A 15,594-nucleotide genomic window follows, 5' to 3' on the forward strand; every position below is an offset into this window, starting at 1 on the left:
TTAAAGTTACTAGAAGAAAACATAAAAAATAATTGAATTATATTTATAATTCTTGAGTGGGGAGAATCTAATCATAACCCCAGAATCTATAAAAGGAAATATTTATAAATCTTACTACATATGATCAAAAACTTAGCTGAATAGTAAGGACAAAAGAAACTTCCCCCACTGCCCTCCGAAATTGTAACATTAACAATTATTTTTCCTAAAATGTAAAGAGCTCTTAGAAATCAACAAGGAAAAGGTCAAAAACTAGTAGAAATGTGGGGAAAGGACATAATCAGAGTCCAGAGAAAAAGAAAAATAAGTGGCTCTTAAATATCTAAGAGATGCTAACTTCATTCATAATAAGAATTTGCCATGAGATTTTACCAACTTTAACTTTTTAAAAATTTTTGTTTATTTTGTGTTTATTGTTTTGTTTTGTTTTTTTGAGACAAGTTCTCTATGGAGCCAAGCTGGTCTTGAACTCACAATTTTCCTGTCTCAGCCTTCCAAGTAGTTAGTATTACTACTTTAATATCAAACATTTCTTTGGAATGTTATTGTTTCTATTATTGCTTTTATTGTTTTATTGTTTCTATTATTACTTTTAATTTCTAAGAGCTCTTTCATGTTGTCTGATTTTTACAGGATCCTGTTTAAATTTTATGAATTGATAGTCCTTTGGATCTTTTTCTGCTTTTTCCAAGTTCTTTCTTTTTTTTTTTTTTTTTTTTTGATGGAGTGTCTATCTTGCATGCAATCAATTTGTCAGCCTCCAACCATTCTTAAATGTCTTTCAATTCCTAAATGCAGTCTTTCTTAGAGTTTTCAGACTATAAATTTTCTCAAATAATTGTAAAAGTAATACATGAATGTGTTCCCATTGTCAAAGGTTCAAACAAGAGGAAAGTATACTGAGAAAAATGTAAAAGTCCCCCACTTACTCCCACTCCTGTTCCCAGAGTAACCACGGGCATCAGTTTGGTGTACCAAGAGGACATTCCACACACAGACCAATTCCTCCCGAGTCAGTGCTGAGGTGTTACGTGTATGTATATATATATATATATATATATATGTAAATATATATACATACATATTTGATAGTTCATTTGATCTATGAGAGTTATTTAATATTTAAATTAATTACCCAATTTTTGAATATTAGATAATATTCAAATCAAATAATTTAGATTCCTAAATTCTAAAAAAAAAAAAGGAAGTCTAGCAACATAGTACCATATACCCATTATCATGAAAGAGTATATTTTCTTCAATTTTCCTGGTCCCCAATTGACCTATGCTTAGTTAAATTACTTGCCTGGGTCCTGTAAGTATTGGAGTGCATAACCTTCCAGGCTAAGGTGTTGGTGGTATGTGCTCTGGAAATCGTAATACATCCATCATCCATCAGATTAGTCTACCAGGTCACAGGCAGGTCTTCCATACAGAAGCCCAGTATGCGGGAAGGCCCCCGTTCAGAATGACACAGAGAACAGTGGGCTGGGAAAGATTGGAACCTGGGTCAGTGAGATGAATGGACCTAGAAAAGAGGATGACCTCACTGGCTATCCATGAAAAACTGATCCCTGACTTCCCTAAGCAATATTACTTCCACGGATCTCCTCAAGATAGATTCCACGACGGAGAAACACACTTTCTGACTTCTGAGTGGTAGAGTAGGTAGAAAGGGCAGGTGACCTGCTGCGGGGGGGTGGATGCTCAGTGAGCTGTCTGTTACCATAGCTACTGTGTCATGAATGGTTGCCACTAGCCTTCACATTGCTGATTACCAAGGTTGACTCATCACCATTTTCTCTACAGTCAGGGACACAACCCCGTTGTGGCCATCTGTCCCTAAACAACATTACCTCATGCATCAAATGCAAGTGGGTTACATATAGCTTTGATCTCTCCGTTACAAGGCTTCTATCTCGTTTAACTGGTAAATGGTCACAAATTCACTTATCCAAGGCAAATTATGATTTAATTCCAGATGAATGCTAAAGAACATCAAACTAAAAATGGTTAGGGTGTATCTGGTAAAATCATCTCCATGGGCAGGTCCTTAGTTGTAAGAACGTATTATGTATTTTCCAGAGGAAGAGAACATTACTGGCCCATTTTAATTTGCTAACATACTTGTTTCAAATCTTCCTTTTAGTGCCTGGGATGGCTTGGGGGAAGGCATTTGGCCAGAGGTCACCATTTGTTCAAGTGCCAACAGAACCCAGAGCAGAGGGCTGGCATATATGCTGGTGTCAGTCACATAAAGCTCTCCCGGGACACTTTTCACTGAAGAGTAGTGTGACCCCTTGTTTTGGCCACTGTCTTCTCCTTACCCTGCTTCCAACCTTTCTCCCCTTTTCTTGTCAGCTGCACTCCCAAGGGTCCTCTAACTAGTTCCCAGTTGGTCCTCAGCTCTGAAACCTGTACAGAGATCACAGAAACAATATCGAGGCCACCGTTAAAGTTTATCTTGTTCCCCAAAAGACACCAGCCTTTCCTCCAGTAAATCGCTTCACTAAATTGTACACTAAATTGTACTTGGGAAATAAAAAGGTTTTCTTTGAACAAACAGTCATCCTGAGCAGAAGTAAACACATTTAGTGGGGAATGTAGGGACCGCTCCAGGCTCCCCTCCTGGATGTTACTTTAGGAGAAAAGAAAAGGACAGGAGTGAGGAGACAACTGTATGACATTTCTCTTTCTTCTGTCCCAACTTAGATGTATTCCTGTCTTTACTTTTATCTAACACTGCAATCATAATTTCTCTTGTTTGCTTCCCATTGTTGCATAGAAAAATGGAATTCTGCGCCATGATTGAATCTAAATACTAAAATCATTTAAGATCCACTACTCCTGGGACACCCAGCAAAATGTAATAAGTTTCTCCAAATGTGACCTAATTATAACTGTCCTTTTAAGTTTTATTTCCCAACAGGACCAAATGTCTGCAGCTAAAAATAATTCTTGAAACAGGTCCATGTTGCCACAAAACTTTCAGAGTCACTTAAATGTTATCTGTCTTCCCTATATATTTTACTCTTCTATTCCTGTGTGATAAAAGCCAGATGACCAGGCCAGGAGAGATAGGAAGCCAGGCCACACTTCAGCAGGAACACGCTGGGCCAGCATCATCATGCCTGGCCACACCTACCATCTGACAAGGCCAGGGGTCAGGGTACTACTTGTTCACTGATGCTTGAAGGAACCAGTGACCCTGTCTAACTCATGCATTGCTCAGGCCCTAGTGAAGGCTTCAATGCTCAGTGGTCGGTACTCTGCCCTGCTGTCCCAGTGCCCCCAAGAACACCAAGCTTGAATGACTTGAGCTGGGTGCCAGGAAAACATTGCTGTTGCTCCACATGATTGAACATGCTCAGGTCTTAGTACCCCTCCATCTCCATGGTTCAAGGTGTTCACATTCTCCTTCTAATGTCACTTGCAGTAAATCTCCTCTTAAAGGCAATCCTGTTGGACAAGGTGGTATACGCCTGCAATCCCAGAGGCTTGGGAGGCTGAGGCAGGAGGATCATGAGTTCAAAGCCAGCCTCAGCAAAAGCAAGGTGCTAAGCAACTCAGCGAGACCCTTCCTCTAATTGAGATACAAAATAGGGCTGAGTGTCCCTGAGTTCAATTCCTGGTATTTTCCCCCCATCCCCTCCCCCAAAAAGGCAATCCTGTTTTTCTAAAAGAAAAAGCCCACTCTGTGATTAGCCAGCATCCCTTGCTTTATTTACCCGGACTTGGCTAGATCTGGCTCCTAACTGCGAGGTTCTCTAAGGACACTGTCAGAAGTGGTTTCCTTTTCAACCTCCCCGTTTCACTCTCTTGAAAAGAGCAAAAGATAAGGGTTCCTCTGATCTAAGGCCACATGCCCTGAAGGTTATATTCAGAATGCCCGCACATGTTCTGAAGTCAGACAGACTTAGGCTTGACTCCCAGCTCCTCACCTGTGTGACCTCCACCAGGTGCATGGACTTCTCCTATCTCAGTGTCCTCATCTATAAAATGGGGATGATAAAGAGTGACTTCATGAAGTTTTTATAAAATGGAGATAAAGAATTCCAAGCACTTAGCACAAAGACACTGGCATGTGGAACACATTCAATAGATGTGAGCTATTATTAGAGCACTGGAATAAATCCCTTCTTCCAGCTAAGATAATGCCATTAGTACAGACAGAAGATGCTATTTCTGCTTGTCAGAGGGTGCCAAAAGGATTCAAGCCAAAGATGGCTACAAACGAAATTACCTGAGTCCTCTGGATGCTTTTCTCTCCTGGTTCCAACTCATAAAAGAAGTAAACAGTTAAGAAAAGAGGGAGGCTACAGCCAGGTTCATACCCAGAAGGCCTGATTGGAACCCACCAGCAAAAACAGGTCATTTGCAGCACTTTCTCCAACCTGAAAAGGAGAAGCTGAGTTTTAAAATGAGCAGATACATTTAAAATTTTATTCCAGACATACATATTTATTCTGTTCTAAATTGCACCCTTGAATCTCCACTGGGCGGGGATGGGGGGCAATGAAGGCTCCAGTTCACCCATGTTTGAAGCTGGATTTGAAATGCCAAGTCTGATATCAAGAGCTTTGTAAAATGATACAGACAGTCACTGAGAGCTCCCTACCCAGCCATGCCAAAAAGCACTGCAGGCTTCTACCCAGAGAGACTAGAAGAAAAGAGACAAGAAAAGAACATTGACTGCCGAAAGCAACGAAGAACAGACTAGCAAAGACAGAAGGTGTGGGAGCACTGCTTGGCCATGACCGTGATGGAGACCAGGGTGCTGGGAGAGATCAGGAAGGGGTGGGGTAAGCCCAACAGCACATCTACAGCATGCCCAGCTGTGCTAGGTGCTCTGAGATCTGGAGCCAGAGGAGATTCGGCCTCCACACAGCATCTCACAGAATTTCTAGCACAAACCACAAGAAGATGGTTAATTGGAAACATCGTGGTAGAGCTTACCTGTAATTCAAATATAATGGAAATCTGAGAACCTCCCACTGATATTAATAAACAGAGAGTAAGTAAATATGTTCTCAAAGAATCCCTGAAAAAATTCCAACCAATAATATCCTACAGTAATAAAAATAATAATAATAATAAGAAGAAGAATTAATATCCCCATGTTGTACAGAGAGGGATCACCTGTCATATTCTTGCCAGGTACTTATACATAAGTTGATCAAGTCTTGGACAGTCTAATCAGAGTCCACTGGTCTAGCCGTTTGCTTTAGATGTCAAATGTATTAGTCTCTACCTTCATTTGTCTTCCACGCCTGTGCATACTGGGCTTTCAGCTAATCAATATGAAGCCAAAGGGCTAGGAACAGATCCAATGGGCTCCACCCCATTGGAAGTCCCCAAGCCCACCCCAGAGCTCTACAGATACACCTTGGCAGCCTGCTCTGCGGACCAGAAGTCCTGGCTGTGGCTGCCCAAGAGTGACCCTCGACCAGCAAGAATGGAGCTAGTGGTCTCTCCAGATTTCTCCCCCCTTCCTCATGGTCTCTCAGAAGGTCCCCAGGGTAGAAAGGTACTCCTCCACCTTGTTTTACCGGTTTGCCTCCCTCTGTATCTCACTTCTACCTCCCTCACTGTGCCTCTGGCGTCACCCGCTGCTTTCCTTTCCTAGGGCTGCCATAAGGAATGGCCACAAATCTGGTGACTTAAGACAATAGAAATTCATTTGCTCCTAGTTCTAGACACCAGAAGTCTATAATCAAGGTGTTGGCAGAGCTGTGCTTACTCTGAAGTCTCCAGGGAACTGTCCCTCCTTATCTCTTCCAGTTTCTGGTGGCGCCAGATGCCTGGTTTATGACTGCCTCCCTCTAATCTCTGCCTCCATTTTTACATGGCAGCCTCTTCTACGCTTGACATGGAAGTAGGGGCCACAGAGTTAATTCAGGAATGTCTCATCTCAAGATCTTTAACTTAATTGCAAATAATATAAGGTTCACAGGTAATAGGAGTTAGGATACAAACATATCTTTTGAGGGCCACCGTTCAACCCACTATATCTGCCAAATAAACAACTTCATCCCAAATTCTGGTCCCAGGATTTGCTTGTAGCAGAACCTGAACAAACCAGATGGCAAACGAACTGCAGGTTATCCAGCCCATACCTCTACTACCTCTCATAGAAAACACACCCCAAAATAGCTCATAAAGTATCAAACTTCAGGCCTGATGTAGCATTCTATCCTCAAGGTTTTGCATGACAACTAGCACACAGTAAAGGCTCAAAAAAGTATTTGATGAATGAATAAAGTTACACCACCAGATTCCTAGGTGGAGAAGGAAAACTTCATCTTTTTTCTCAATTTTTTTTTTTACAGCTTTATTGAGGTGTCACTTACATAAAATAAAATTCATCCCTCGTAAGTGTCCGATGCAATGATTTTTAGTAAATTACTTGTATAGTGTGCGATCAGCACAATAATCCAGTTCTAGGACATTCCCATCACCCCAGAAAGTTCCCTCATGCTTATTTGCAATCCCTACTTCCACCCCAGCCCCAGGCAGCCACTGATCTGCCCTCTGTCTCTATAGATTTTTCCTTTCAAGAGCTTTAATGCAAATGAAATCATATGATATGCAATCTTTTGCTTCTAGCATCTTGCCGATTGCATGTTTTTGAGGTTGATCCAGGCGATAGCAAATATCAGTAGTTGCTCCTTATTGCTGAGTTGTATAGATATGCCACATTTTGTTTATCCATTAAAAATTGAGGTGCATTTGGCTTAATTCCAGTTTGGACTCTTGGGAAAAACGTTGCTATAAACATTCGCATACAAGCCTGTGTAGAGTCATATATTTTCATTTCTTTTGAGTAGACATCCAAGAGCAAAATCCAACTTTTTATTTTGAAAAGCTCTAGTACAACTGAAAGCCTAATACATTCTAAATCCTTTATCTCTGTTCCTCAGTTGGTAATAGCTTGCTTGCTGTATTTGCTTTACTCTATATAAAATATTTTTATCAACTGTATAAAAGAAAGTTGAAGACATCGCATTGCCTTCAAACATTTCATCTCTCAGGAATAAGGCCATTCTCCTACATTATCATAACAATGATGTTTTTCAACATTATTTTGAAATTTGAATTTTTCTAAACTACAGAAAAGTTGAAAGCGTGATACGCTGAGATGAACCTTATCTTTGCCGTGATTTGTCACATGGCTGCAGCGCTCCTTCTTTCTCAGATCCTCTCATTGTTACTGCTCCTACAATATTCGTGTTGGGCTATTCTTGGTGCGAAGCCCTGAACTTGTCATGCTCTTTCTCCTCCATTGTTGATTCCCAGAGTTTTCAGCACTGGTTTTGCAAGACTCCAACGTGCCTCTAGCGTCTTATCCTGAGGGATATTACAAAATTCTCAGAATTTCCCTCCCCTCCACCAGAGCTTAGCTCAGATGTCAATTTCTCAATGATCCTTACCCTCCCCACACTACCAGAAATTTCTGCCATCTCTCTTCTCTCACCATATTTCTTACCCCTTACTCTGCTATGTTTTTCTACTCCAAAGAATTTACTACCATCTAACATAGGGAATAATTCATGTATTTATTATATTTATCAGTGCTTCCCCCAACTAAAAACATCATCTCTCTGAAGGCAGAGATGTGTGTCTTTTTGGTTCACTGCTATATTCCAAGGCCTAAAAATTACACCTAGTACATTACACCTAGTACATCAAGTTCTCCATAAATACTTGGAGAAGGAATGAATAAATGTGCACCTCTGTATGCGTGGCACGCACCTTTGGCCCTCTCAGGAGAAGCAGGGAGAGACTGACCCTGAGCTGATTCTTGCTCCCCGGGAGGCCTGGGGAAGGATTTAGCTGTGATTAGCATTCTGAACCCCAGAGGAAGGCTTGGGAAAACCACCACCTCTTTTAAAACTATATAAAGCGACCCCTCCCCTACTTCTGTGCATCAGACCAGAAATTTCCAAATAGGAAGTCTCCCAAAACTTTTCTAAAGAAAGATATTTTTTGCCTCAGAGAACTAGCAAGATCAAGTAACTCTCCAAGGACCTGGATCTTAGCCAGCCCTGATTTCCTGGAGGAGGCAAAGACCACACCTACCATGTCCTTAAAAGGCCCTTCCTGGAAGGCTGCACCTGCTTCCCTGGCAGTTGGCTTGTACCAAGCAGCCCATCCTGCCCTGCTGGTCCAAGGGCTGGCACGGCCCAGGGGGCTGCAGGATGATGTGCGCTCTGCCTGCTCTCAAGAGCCTGAATTAGGAACTGGAGAGGGTCCTCCTGGTAGGGGAGTAGCACTAGAGGCTCTGAGTCACAAGGTGTGCTCAAAGAGGCTGTGAGCAGGCAGAAGTCATGAGGTAGTGAAAACTAGGAGACAGAAGAAAGCCCTTTGAAGAATAGCAGGAGGGTAAAGAATGACACACAAAGAACGCCCCCGCCCCCCGCCAGGTGCCCCTGAATTCAGGATGACATTTGGTTCCAGTACTTTAGAGAGACCTGGCTAGTCCTCAGATGCTGTTTTCTGGAAGTTTCCATCACCTTATTTTGCAATTTTTTCATCACAAATCTCATCACTTGAATTAGATTGAATGACCCCTTTACTCCTTACAACTTGAAGAGTCTAAACAAAATAGAAATATGTGAACATTTATTATGTACAAGAGCCTGTGGGAAAAGACACAATTCCTAGAGGTGGTTCCCTCCACACCAGGAGATTACTGTCTTCACCCATGCTTCCCCCCATAGCCTCTCACCCCCTTGTAGTGATCTACAACCTCACCACCCTACATGTTGTCCAAAAGTCACTCATACGGGCATCACCCAGGAGACTGTCAAAACACAGAATCTGCAGCCCCGCCTCAGGCCTACTCAACCCAGGTCAATCATAGAACGTTAAGGTTTGAGGACACCCTCTGCTCCCCTCAGAATAGTCCCAATTCTGTTGTCCCAATCTCCTTTGCAGTTCTGGATGCCCATCCCTCACATATTTGATAACCCACATCAATCATTAAATGTCTGTCAAAGCTATTGGCAGAAGTCTTGGTTGGCCTGTAAATTGCAGGCTTCTCAAAGCTACTCCTTGGCCTGTTCCTTTCAGATGTCTCTCATTAGATTTTGTTTGCTGTGCTCTGGTGAATGCCTGTCTCTTTTTTTCAGAGGTTCATCCTGTTTGGGTAAAATCCCGTTGAGTAAATCCAAGGATGAAGAGGATCTGATCCCTATCCTGTTCTTTACCACAGCGGATGACTCCTAATGAGCATTTTAACTGCATTCTTTCAACATTCCGTCATCCTTGAGAAGTGTGCTTTCAGGTTACAGCTTGTTTTCATCTCAAATACCGGAGAAAGGAAAAAAATATTTCATCAGGAGATGAAACACTAAGAAAGAAAATGCAACTGTTTTTCCAGGAGGGATTCATGTTTCAGGCTTAGTAACCATAGGCCCTCACTGTGTCCACCATGTGGGTCAGTTGCTGGTGCCTTCAGAATCATTCAAGCCCACCTGCATTCATAAGCCTGCCCTGAGGTCCTCAGACGGGGATCTGGAACAAGAGGAAGGCTTTGGTACCCTTCCCCCTCTCTCCCCCTCCTTCTTCCACTTTTATGAACTTTATTCATATTTCTTTCCTCACAATAAGATAGATTGAGGTTGACAATGGGCCACACTCTGTGCTAGGTCCTAGAGATGCAGATGTGGCCATAAAAAAATACACTCAGAGAATCACATTAAGGAGACAGACACAGGACCCAGCACAAGGCATTTATGTCCTAGTAGGGGGAACTGCAAAATCAATCATCAACTGAATCTCTTCAGTTATTAAGGACTATGTAGATGAATTGCAGGGTAACAGCAGCATGTAGAATAGAAGCTTCCTTGGCGAAATAATGTCAAGGCCCAAAGGATGAGTAGTGACGAGCCAGACAAAGAAAGGTGGAGGTTAGCTCCCTGCTCCCTACCTGGCCTCTTCCCCAGTCCAGCCAGCCCAGCTCCTGGATCGTCCATGGAGTGCCCCTGCTCTGACTTGGCACCTCCAAACTGTTGACTCCATTCTGACTTTACCCAATGCCTCGCGGTGCTTACAGCTCCACAGCCAGGGCTTGGAGATTTGCCTCTGTTCTTGTCTCTGTCTGACCTTGGCCTGGGCCATTTTCCGCCCTATTTCTCTCATATTGGTGCTGACAGCCCACAGGGTCCCCACCCAGCTGGGTGGCAAGAGATGTGATGGTATCACTTTCCTCTTGGTTTATTAGAAAGCATTTTCTTTCCCAGCAGACTATTGTTTGCTCTGGGGGCTGGGAAAATCACTCAGGCTCCGTGCAGGGTTTATGTTCATGGGGTGGCCAGTACTTGCACAGAAACAATTTATTTCAAACACAGCTGCATCTTCTCATTGCCAAGGACACCGCCAGGTCTCAGTGGCGCGGCCAGCAGAACCTTGCTTGCTAGGTCAGGGCAGGTTGCATCTTGCCGATGCCCTCATCCTGGCTGCCTGGAAACTGCAGTGAGTGAGGTCTCCCACAGCCTTCTCTCCGGGTTGCACAGGGAGCTGGGTTTATCTTCTCTCACTTTGAATAAAGTCAGTTACTTTGCTAACTGGACTATGTCTTCCTTGTTTTCAAAACTCACAAGCACATCTTGGGGTTTCTGTTTGTGAACAGGTGCTGCAGGAAGCACGATTCATTTGTTTATTAGGCTGTTAGCCTGTGTTTTGAAAAACAATTTGAAAAGGAAAAATGGCCTGTGCAAAGTCTTTTGCTTTTCCCATCAGGCCCTGTGCTGCGAACAACTGTTCTTACCTTTAGTTTACAGACTCCCCATCTGGTTAGGTACTTTGATTTATGTTGGCCGTGATCCAGAATGGCTGATTTGGTTTATTTTAAGGAGTTTTATTTTAAGAAACTTTTGACATTTAAGAATTTAATTGGAACAATCTGTACCCAGAAATTTTTTAATGCAATCTAGGATTAAAAGATGTTCTTCAGAGTATGTAAGGTTTCAGAAAAAGAGCAGAGAAGCAAGGCTTTCCATCCCTGGCTAGTTTTTGTGCTTCAGGAGTTTGTTCAAAATGTGCCTGGAACATCTGTCCGTGATGAGACTGGATAGAATGGCTGTTTCTAAAATGGATTCCTCGGACCCTCAACCCTGTTCCTTATGCTCTGCAGGGATGGACTATGTACCACAGGCTAGTCACAGAGAGAACAGCATATTATCCCACCATCCACTTGGCTATCATCAGGTGGTCAGGCTACACTGGGAAGGTTACAGAAATCTGGCTCATTCCCTTGACCAAAGGCCAAGTTTTCCCAGTCCTGAGAGCCAGGAAGAGACCAGATTGCTCAGAGATCCCCCCAACCTATGAATGGAAATCATTGCTGAAACTTCAAGAGCCTGGTTCAGCTTTTAGTGAGCTGGAGCTGAGGCAGGATCCTTGAGATCAGTGCAGATTGCCCAGGCTCTAAGAGGGGAATAGAGAGGGAGAAGCCCGGGCCCTAAAGCCCAGCAGATTATAAGAAAGGAAAATAGGCTCATGCTTACCTGGCCCTGGATACTGACTTGCAAACCATGCATCTAGCCTCAACTTCTCTCTCAAATTCTACCTTTGCTGCCACAGATTGCCACATGTGTGTACAACCAACCTTTTGGTTCAGCACATCTGCCTTAAATTCTTTTCCATTTGCAGATGGTGCTTCCATTCTCCATCCTCCCAGTCACCCTCTTAGAATTGCTGTTTACTTCACCTTAGATTTAATATATCCCATAAGCACAATTAATGCATGTTCTTTGTCAAGTTTTTTCACCTCACTAGTTCTGTCTCATCATTTTTTATTAAAAAAAAAACAAAACCTACTCCATACTGCTTTTGTAGAAATCCCTGAATTTTGGGAGTCTGAATTCTATTTGACAAGTAAATAGAAGAGAAAAAGAATATTGACTTTTTTTTTAAACACAAACTATGTATCAGGCTCTATTAGACATTTACATGGGAGGTTTAGATTTAATATATCCCAGAGGCCACTAAGAGCTGACTCTGGCATTCTACCTGGTCACAAATATCACCTTTCTAGATATTTCCAATGTGCAGCATGTCTTCTTTCTTTTGAAATTTGTTAGTAATTTGTACTCCCTGATGAAGAAAAGGAAAAGTATCCTGAATTATAATGTCAGTATAATGAATCTTTGTTATCATCTCATCTTATATTGTTAAATTTCCAAGGGCATGAACTGTGTCTCACTCATCTATTTATTCATATGGTATCTAGAACAATACTGGTGTTCAATTAGTATTTGCTGCGTTACGCTGATGATGAAGATTATCACCAAGGCTTGACACATAGTTGTAATGAGGATCCAATGACGTCATGTATGTAAAGCACTTACCATAGTGCTTGGCCTGGCAAGTGCTCAATTAGTGACAGCTAATTGTACTACCATCTGTGGCTTCTGGAATTAAAAGCATACACATATTAAGTTCTAACAGTGGTTCTCAACAACTCCTCCCACTCCAACCTACGCACTCATTATAATTACCCGAGGAAATTTTTACATGTCCCACTGCCTGGGCCAATAAATTTATAAATTTCTCTAAGTGATTCCATTGTTCACTAAGTTTGCAAACCACAAGTCTATAAGGTTTCCAATCCTCTCCCTGGCTTGATGAGTCAAGAGCATCAAAAAGGAAATGATATCTAAAAAGAACCAACTATCCTTTTAGCAATCCTCCTGTTCATAAACAATTCCAGTAAATAGGAGGCTAGCTCCATTGCAAAGTCACCTTATTTGGTGATTATACTGGAAAGAGTCACCTGGGAGGGGAAGCCTGAGTAATGCAGCCTTCAGTCAGGGCAGGAAAGAAATACCTCTTTGTCAGCAAACTCCTCTAGGTGAAGTTTTTCAAGTTGGCAGAATTTCACAGGCATTGCATTTGAATTACGTTTGGCCCCTGCAATGACTGGGTACAGACTGAACATAAGTCAGTTTTATCTCAGTGAGCATTAGTATATTTGCCCCAAGACTTTTGTTCTATCAGAATTTTGTTTATCAAAATAATTGAGCTATCAAACCTTAAAATGATTCTTTAAGTCAAGACAATAATGTATTTCTATCTTTGAGAATTAGGTATTGCTTTCTCCTTATATTTGGTGAGACAAGCAGTGTGATTGGTCCAAAGTGACACAGGGTGAGGTCAAATATGAAGTAAAGGACACCCATTCTAACCTTGGCATACTCCATCATTATGGCGATGTAGTGACTGCGGTTTAGTCATGCATCTCACGTTAAAGACATTCATTGAAAAAAATCCTTATGAAAGGACTTGATCTGAGAAGTAAATAAAGCCATGTTGTTTTAATAGTGTTTGTTTTTCATAGTGGTTCACTTTAAGAAAGAGAGAGTGAAGCCTGGGGGTGTAGCTCAGTGGTAGAGCATTTGCCTAGCATACACAAGGCCCTGGGCTTGATCCCCAGCACCCCAAAAAGAGAGAGAGAGAGAGAAAGAGCAAGAAAATAAAGCACAAGAGAAAGAGAAAGAGAGGAATGTGTGTGTTACAGTTGAATTTTAGAGGCATAGAAGTGGAGGTAACTTCCCCTCTGCCCTCTGAAGTTTTGATAATGGAGTCTGCTAAATAAATGGACACGAGAGACATTGACAGAAGGCACACACATTTATTACGTACCCGGGGCAATTGCAACAATGAAAAGTGAGTCCTCAATAGCCTAATAAGATTTAGAAGCTTATATGTACTCTTTAAGGGTATAGAGGGCTGTGAGCAATTTTAGAGGGAGAGTAAATGATTTTTTAGGGACGATGAATAGGCTCTGGCTAGGACAAAGCTCATCTGGTCTCTAGGTGAAGTGTCACTTGTAGTCTTTCCTGCAAGTTAATCACTCCTGTTTGGTGAGTTATAGGGAGAGGGCTCATGACAATTGCATTCCTTCTGGAAGATAAGGAAACCTCAGAGAAAGCCCTCCTTGTGCTTCAGGAGAAACAGAAGGGAGAGAGGCAGGGGACAGAGAATGCCAGAGAGATTTGGATTCTGAAGCGGACTCCGCATGTCAGAAGCCATACTTAGGGGTTTTGTTTTCTGAGTCTCAACACTGGTCTATGCTCATTTTCTCTGATGTCTCGTTATGAATGAGTCTTTAACAAATACTTTAAAAAAATATTTTTGAAGTATTAAAGAAAATGTGTTGTTTCTGCAAAGCTCAGTTTGTTCTACTTGTAGTTCAATATGGAGCTTTCTTATAAAGATTCTAGATTGTCTTTGAAATAGGTATTTGTAGGTATCAATGCTATTCAGTGGATTATAATTATTTTTCTCCTGTAATATATGCAGAGCATTCCATTAACACATGTGCAATTTTTTTTAATCTTAAAGCAAAATAAACTTTTAAAAGACACTCTAGCCAGAACTCTGGATTTTAGATCAAAGCTCAGTAATGCCATGAATCTTTCAATTGTATGGCACCATCAGGATTTTTGTTCCCATGAGAATCATGGCTTTAAAACCATGACTTATCTTCTTAATATTTTTTCTCTGTTCTAATTTTATAAATTTATGGAAGACATATATGAGTGCTATCAATTTTTAATATGTCAAATTTATTCTCAGAGATCACCGAGAGAGGCCACTGAATACCCCTATGAGTAGAGTTCACAACCAGGAATCAAAAAGTCTACTATCAAAGCTGTGGGAGCAGCTCAGTGCTTGCTTAGCATGTGTGAAGACTTGGGTTCAGTCCCCAGCAACAGACACAAACACACACACACACGCACACAGAGTCTTCTGTCTATTGTCCTCAAACATCACAGTGATTTCAAGTCACAAGATAAAGTTCTAAGTCCAAACCAACCATAAGGTATAGTAGATTCTACTTGTTGCTAAAAATCTAAAAGGAGACAATAGAGAGTTCCACTTCAGGTCTTATGCATCATCCTTTGCTCTTTGTGCTAGGACTCTGCAATAATATTTCAGCCAGACTGATTGTGAAAAGATACTAGGAGCATCTCACACTACTCTTGTCTTGAAAAAATGGGAAAGACTTTACAAGCTCTCTGAGTTCTCTGAAATCCTGGCCCTGCCCCAAATCATGGTCAACTGAAACCCCACTGAGTTACATTAAGTGGTAAAGGAGGGTCAAACAAGTTCCAGTTTATTTGCTAGGGTGAATTGAGATTAGGAAAAGAATGAAGGGCTACAGTTTTGCCCAGGTTCTCTGTAAGAAAGAAGAGCTATGAATATATTTATCTGAATGCCTGAGTCTGGACCCTTTGTAAGCTTCACCTATTGTGTCCACTAAGGAAGGAAGCATTTAACACACTACAAGAACAACAGACCCCATCTTAACCATGAGATACTAGATAGAAACCAGACAAACACTATCGTGTGCTTATCTATTACAAAAGATGCAAAAATTCTAACGTCAGAATATCTGGCATCAGAATGTCACAGAAAATAAAAGTCAGACACCCAATGTCCAGAGGTGGAAGACCAGACTCATCGATTAAGATTGGGTTCAACTATATGTAACAAATAAATAGATAGACAGAAGTTTTATTATTTCTCTGTCATAAAAGAAACACTCCAGAGTTGATATAGTATGGCATGATTTTAAACAACGGA

The 15,594-nt window shown here is 41.6% G+C and overlaps 1 protein-coding gene across 16 annotated transcripts in view; it reads right to left on the minus strand.

Annotated features, from left to right (window-relative positions):
• LOC120892938 (uncharacterized) overlaps nucleotides 1–15,594 on the minus strand; it is a 43,625-nt gene that overhangs the window by 22,055 nt on the left and 5,976 nt on the right. For 4 of the 16 annotated variants that reach the window (XM_078016853.1, XM_078016852.1, XM_078016851.1 and 1 more), the window contains exons 2-3: nucleotides 4,244–4,394; nucleotides 2,328–2,415 (exon numbers count right to left, since the gene is read on the minus strand). In XM_078016853.1, the coding sequence (XP_077872979.1) occupies nucleotides 2,328–2,415; nucleotides 4,244–4,394 (239 nt within the window). Of the gene's footprint in view, nucleotides 1–1,306; nucleotides 1,529–2,327; nucleotides 2,416–3,941; nucleotides 3,993–4,243; nucleotides 4,395–15,594 lie in introns of all 16 variants that reach the window. The other 12 variants (XR_013423884.1, XR_013423883.1, XR_013423886.1 and 9 more) reach the window with 9 other exon arrangements.

Source organism: Ictidomys tridecemlineatus, chromosome 7 (genome assembly GCF_052094955.1).
Source record: "Ictidomys tridecemlineatus isolate mIctTri1 chromosome 7, mIctTri1.hap1, whole genome shotgun sequence".
Classification (NCBI taxonomy): Eukaryota; Metazoa; Chordata; class Mammalia; order Rodentia; family Sciuridae; genus Ictidomys; species Ictidomys tridecemlineatus.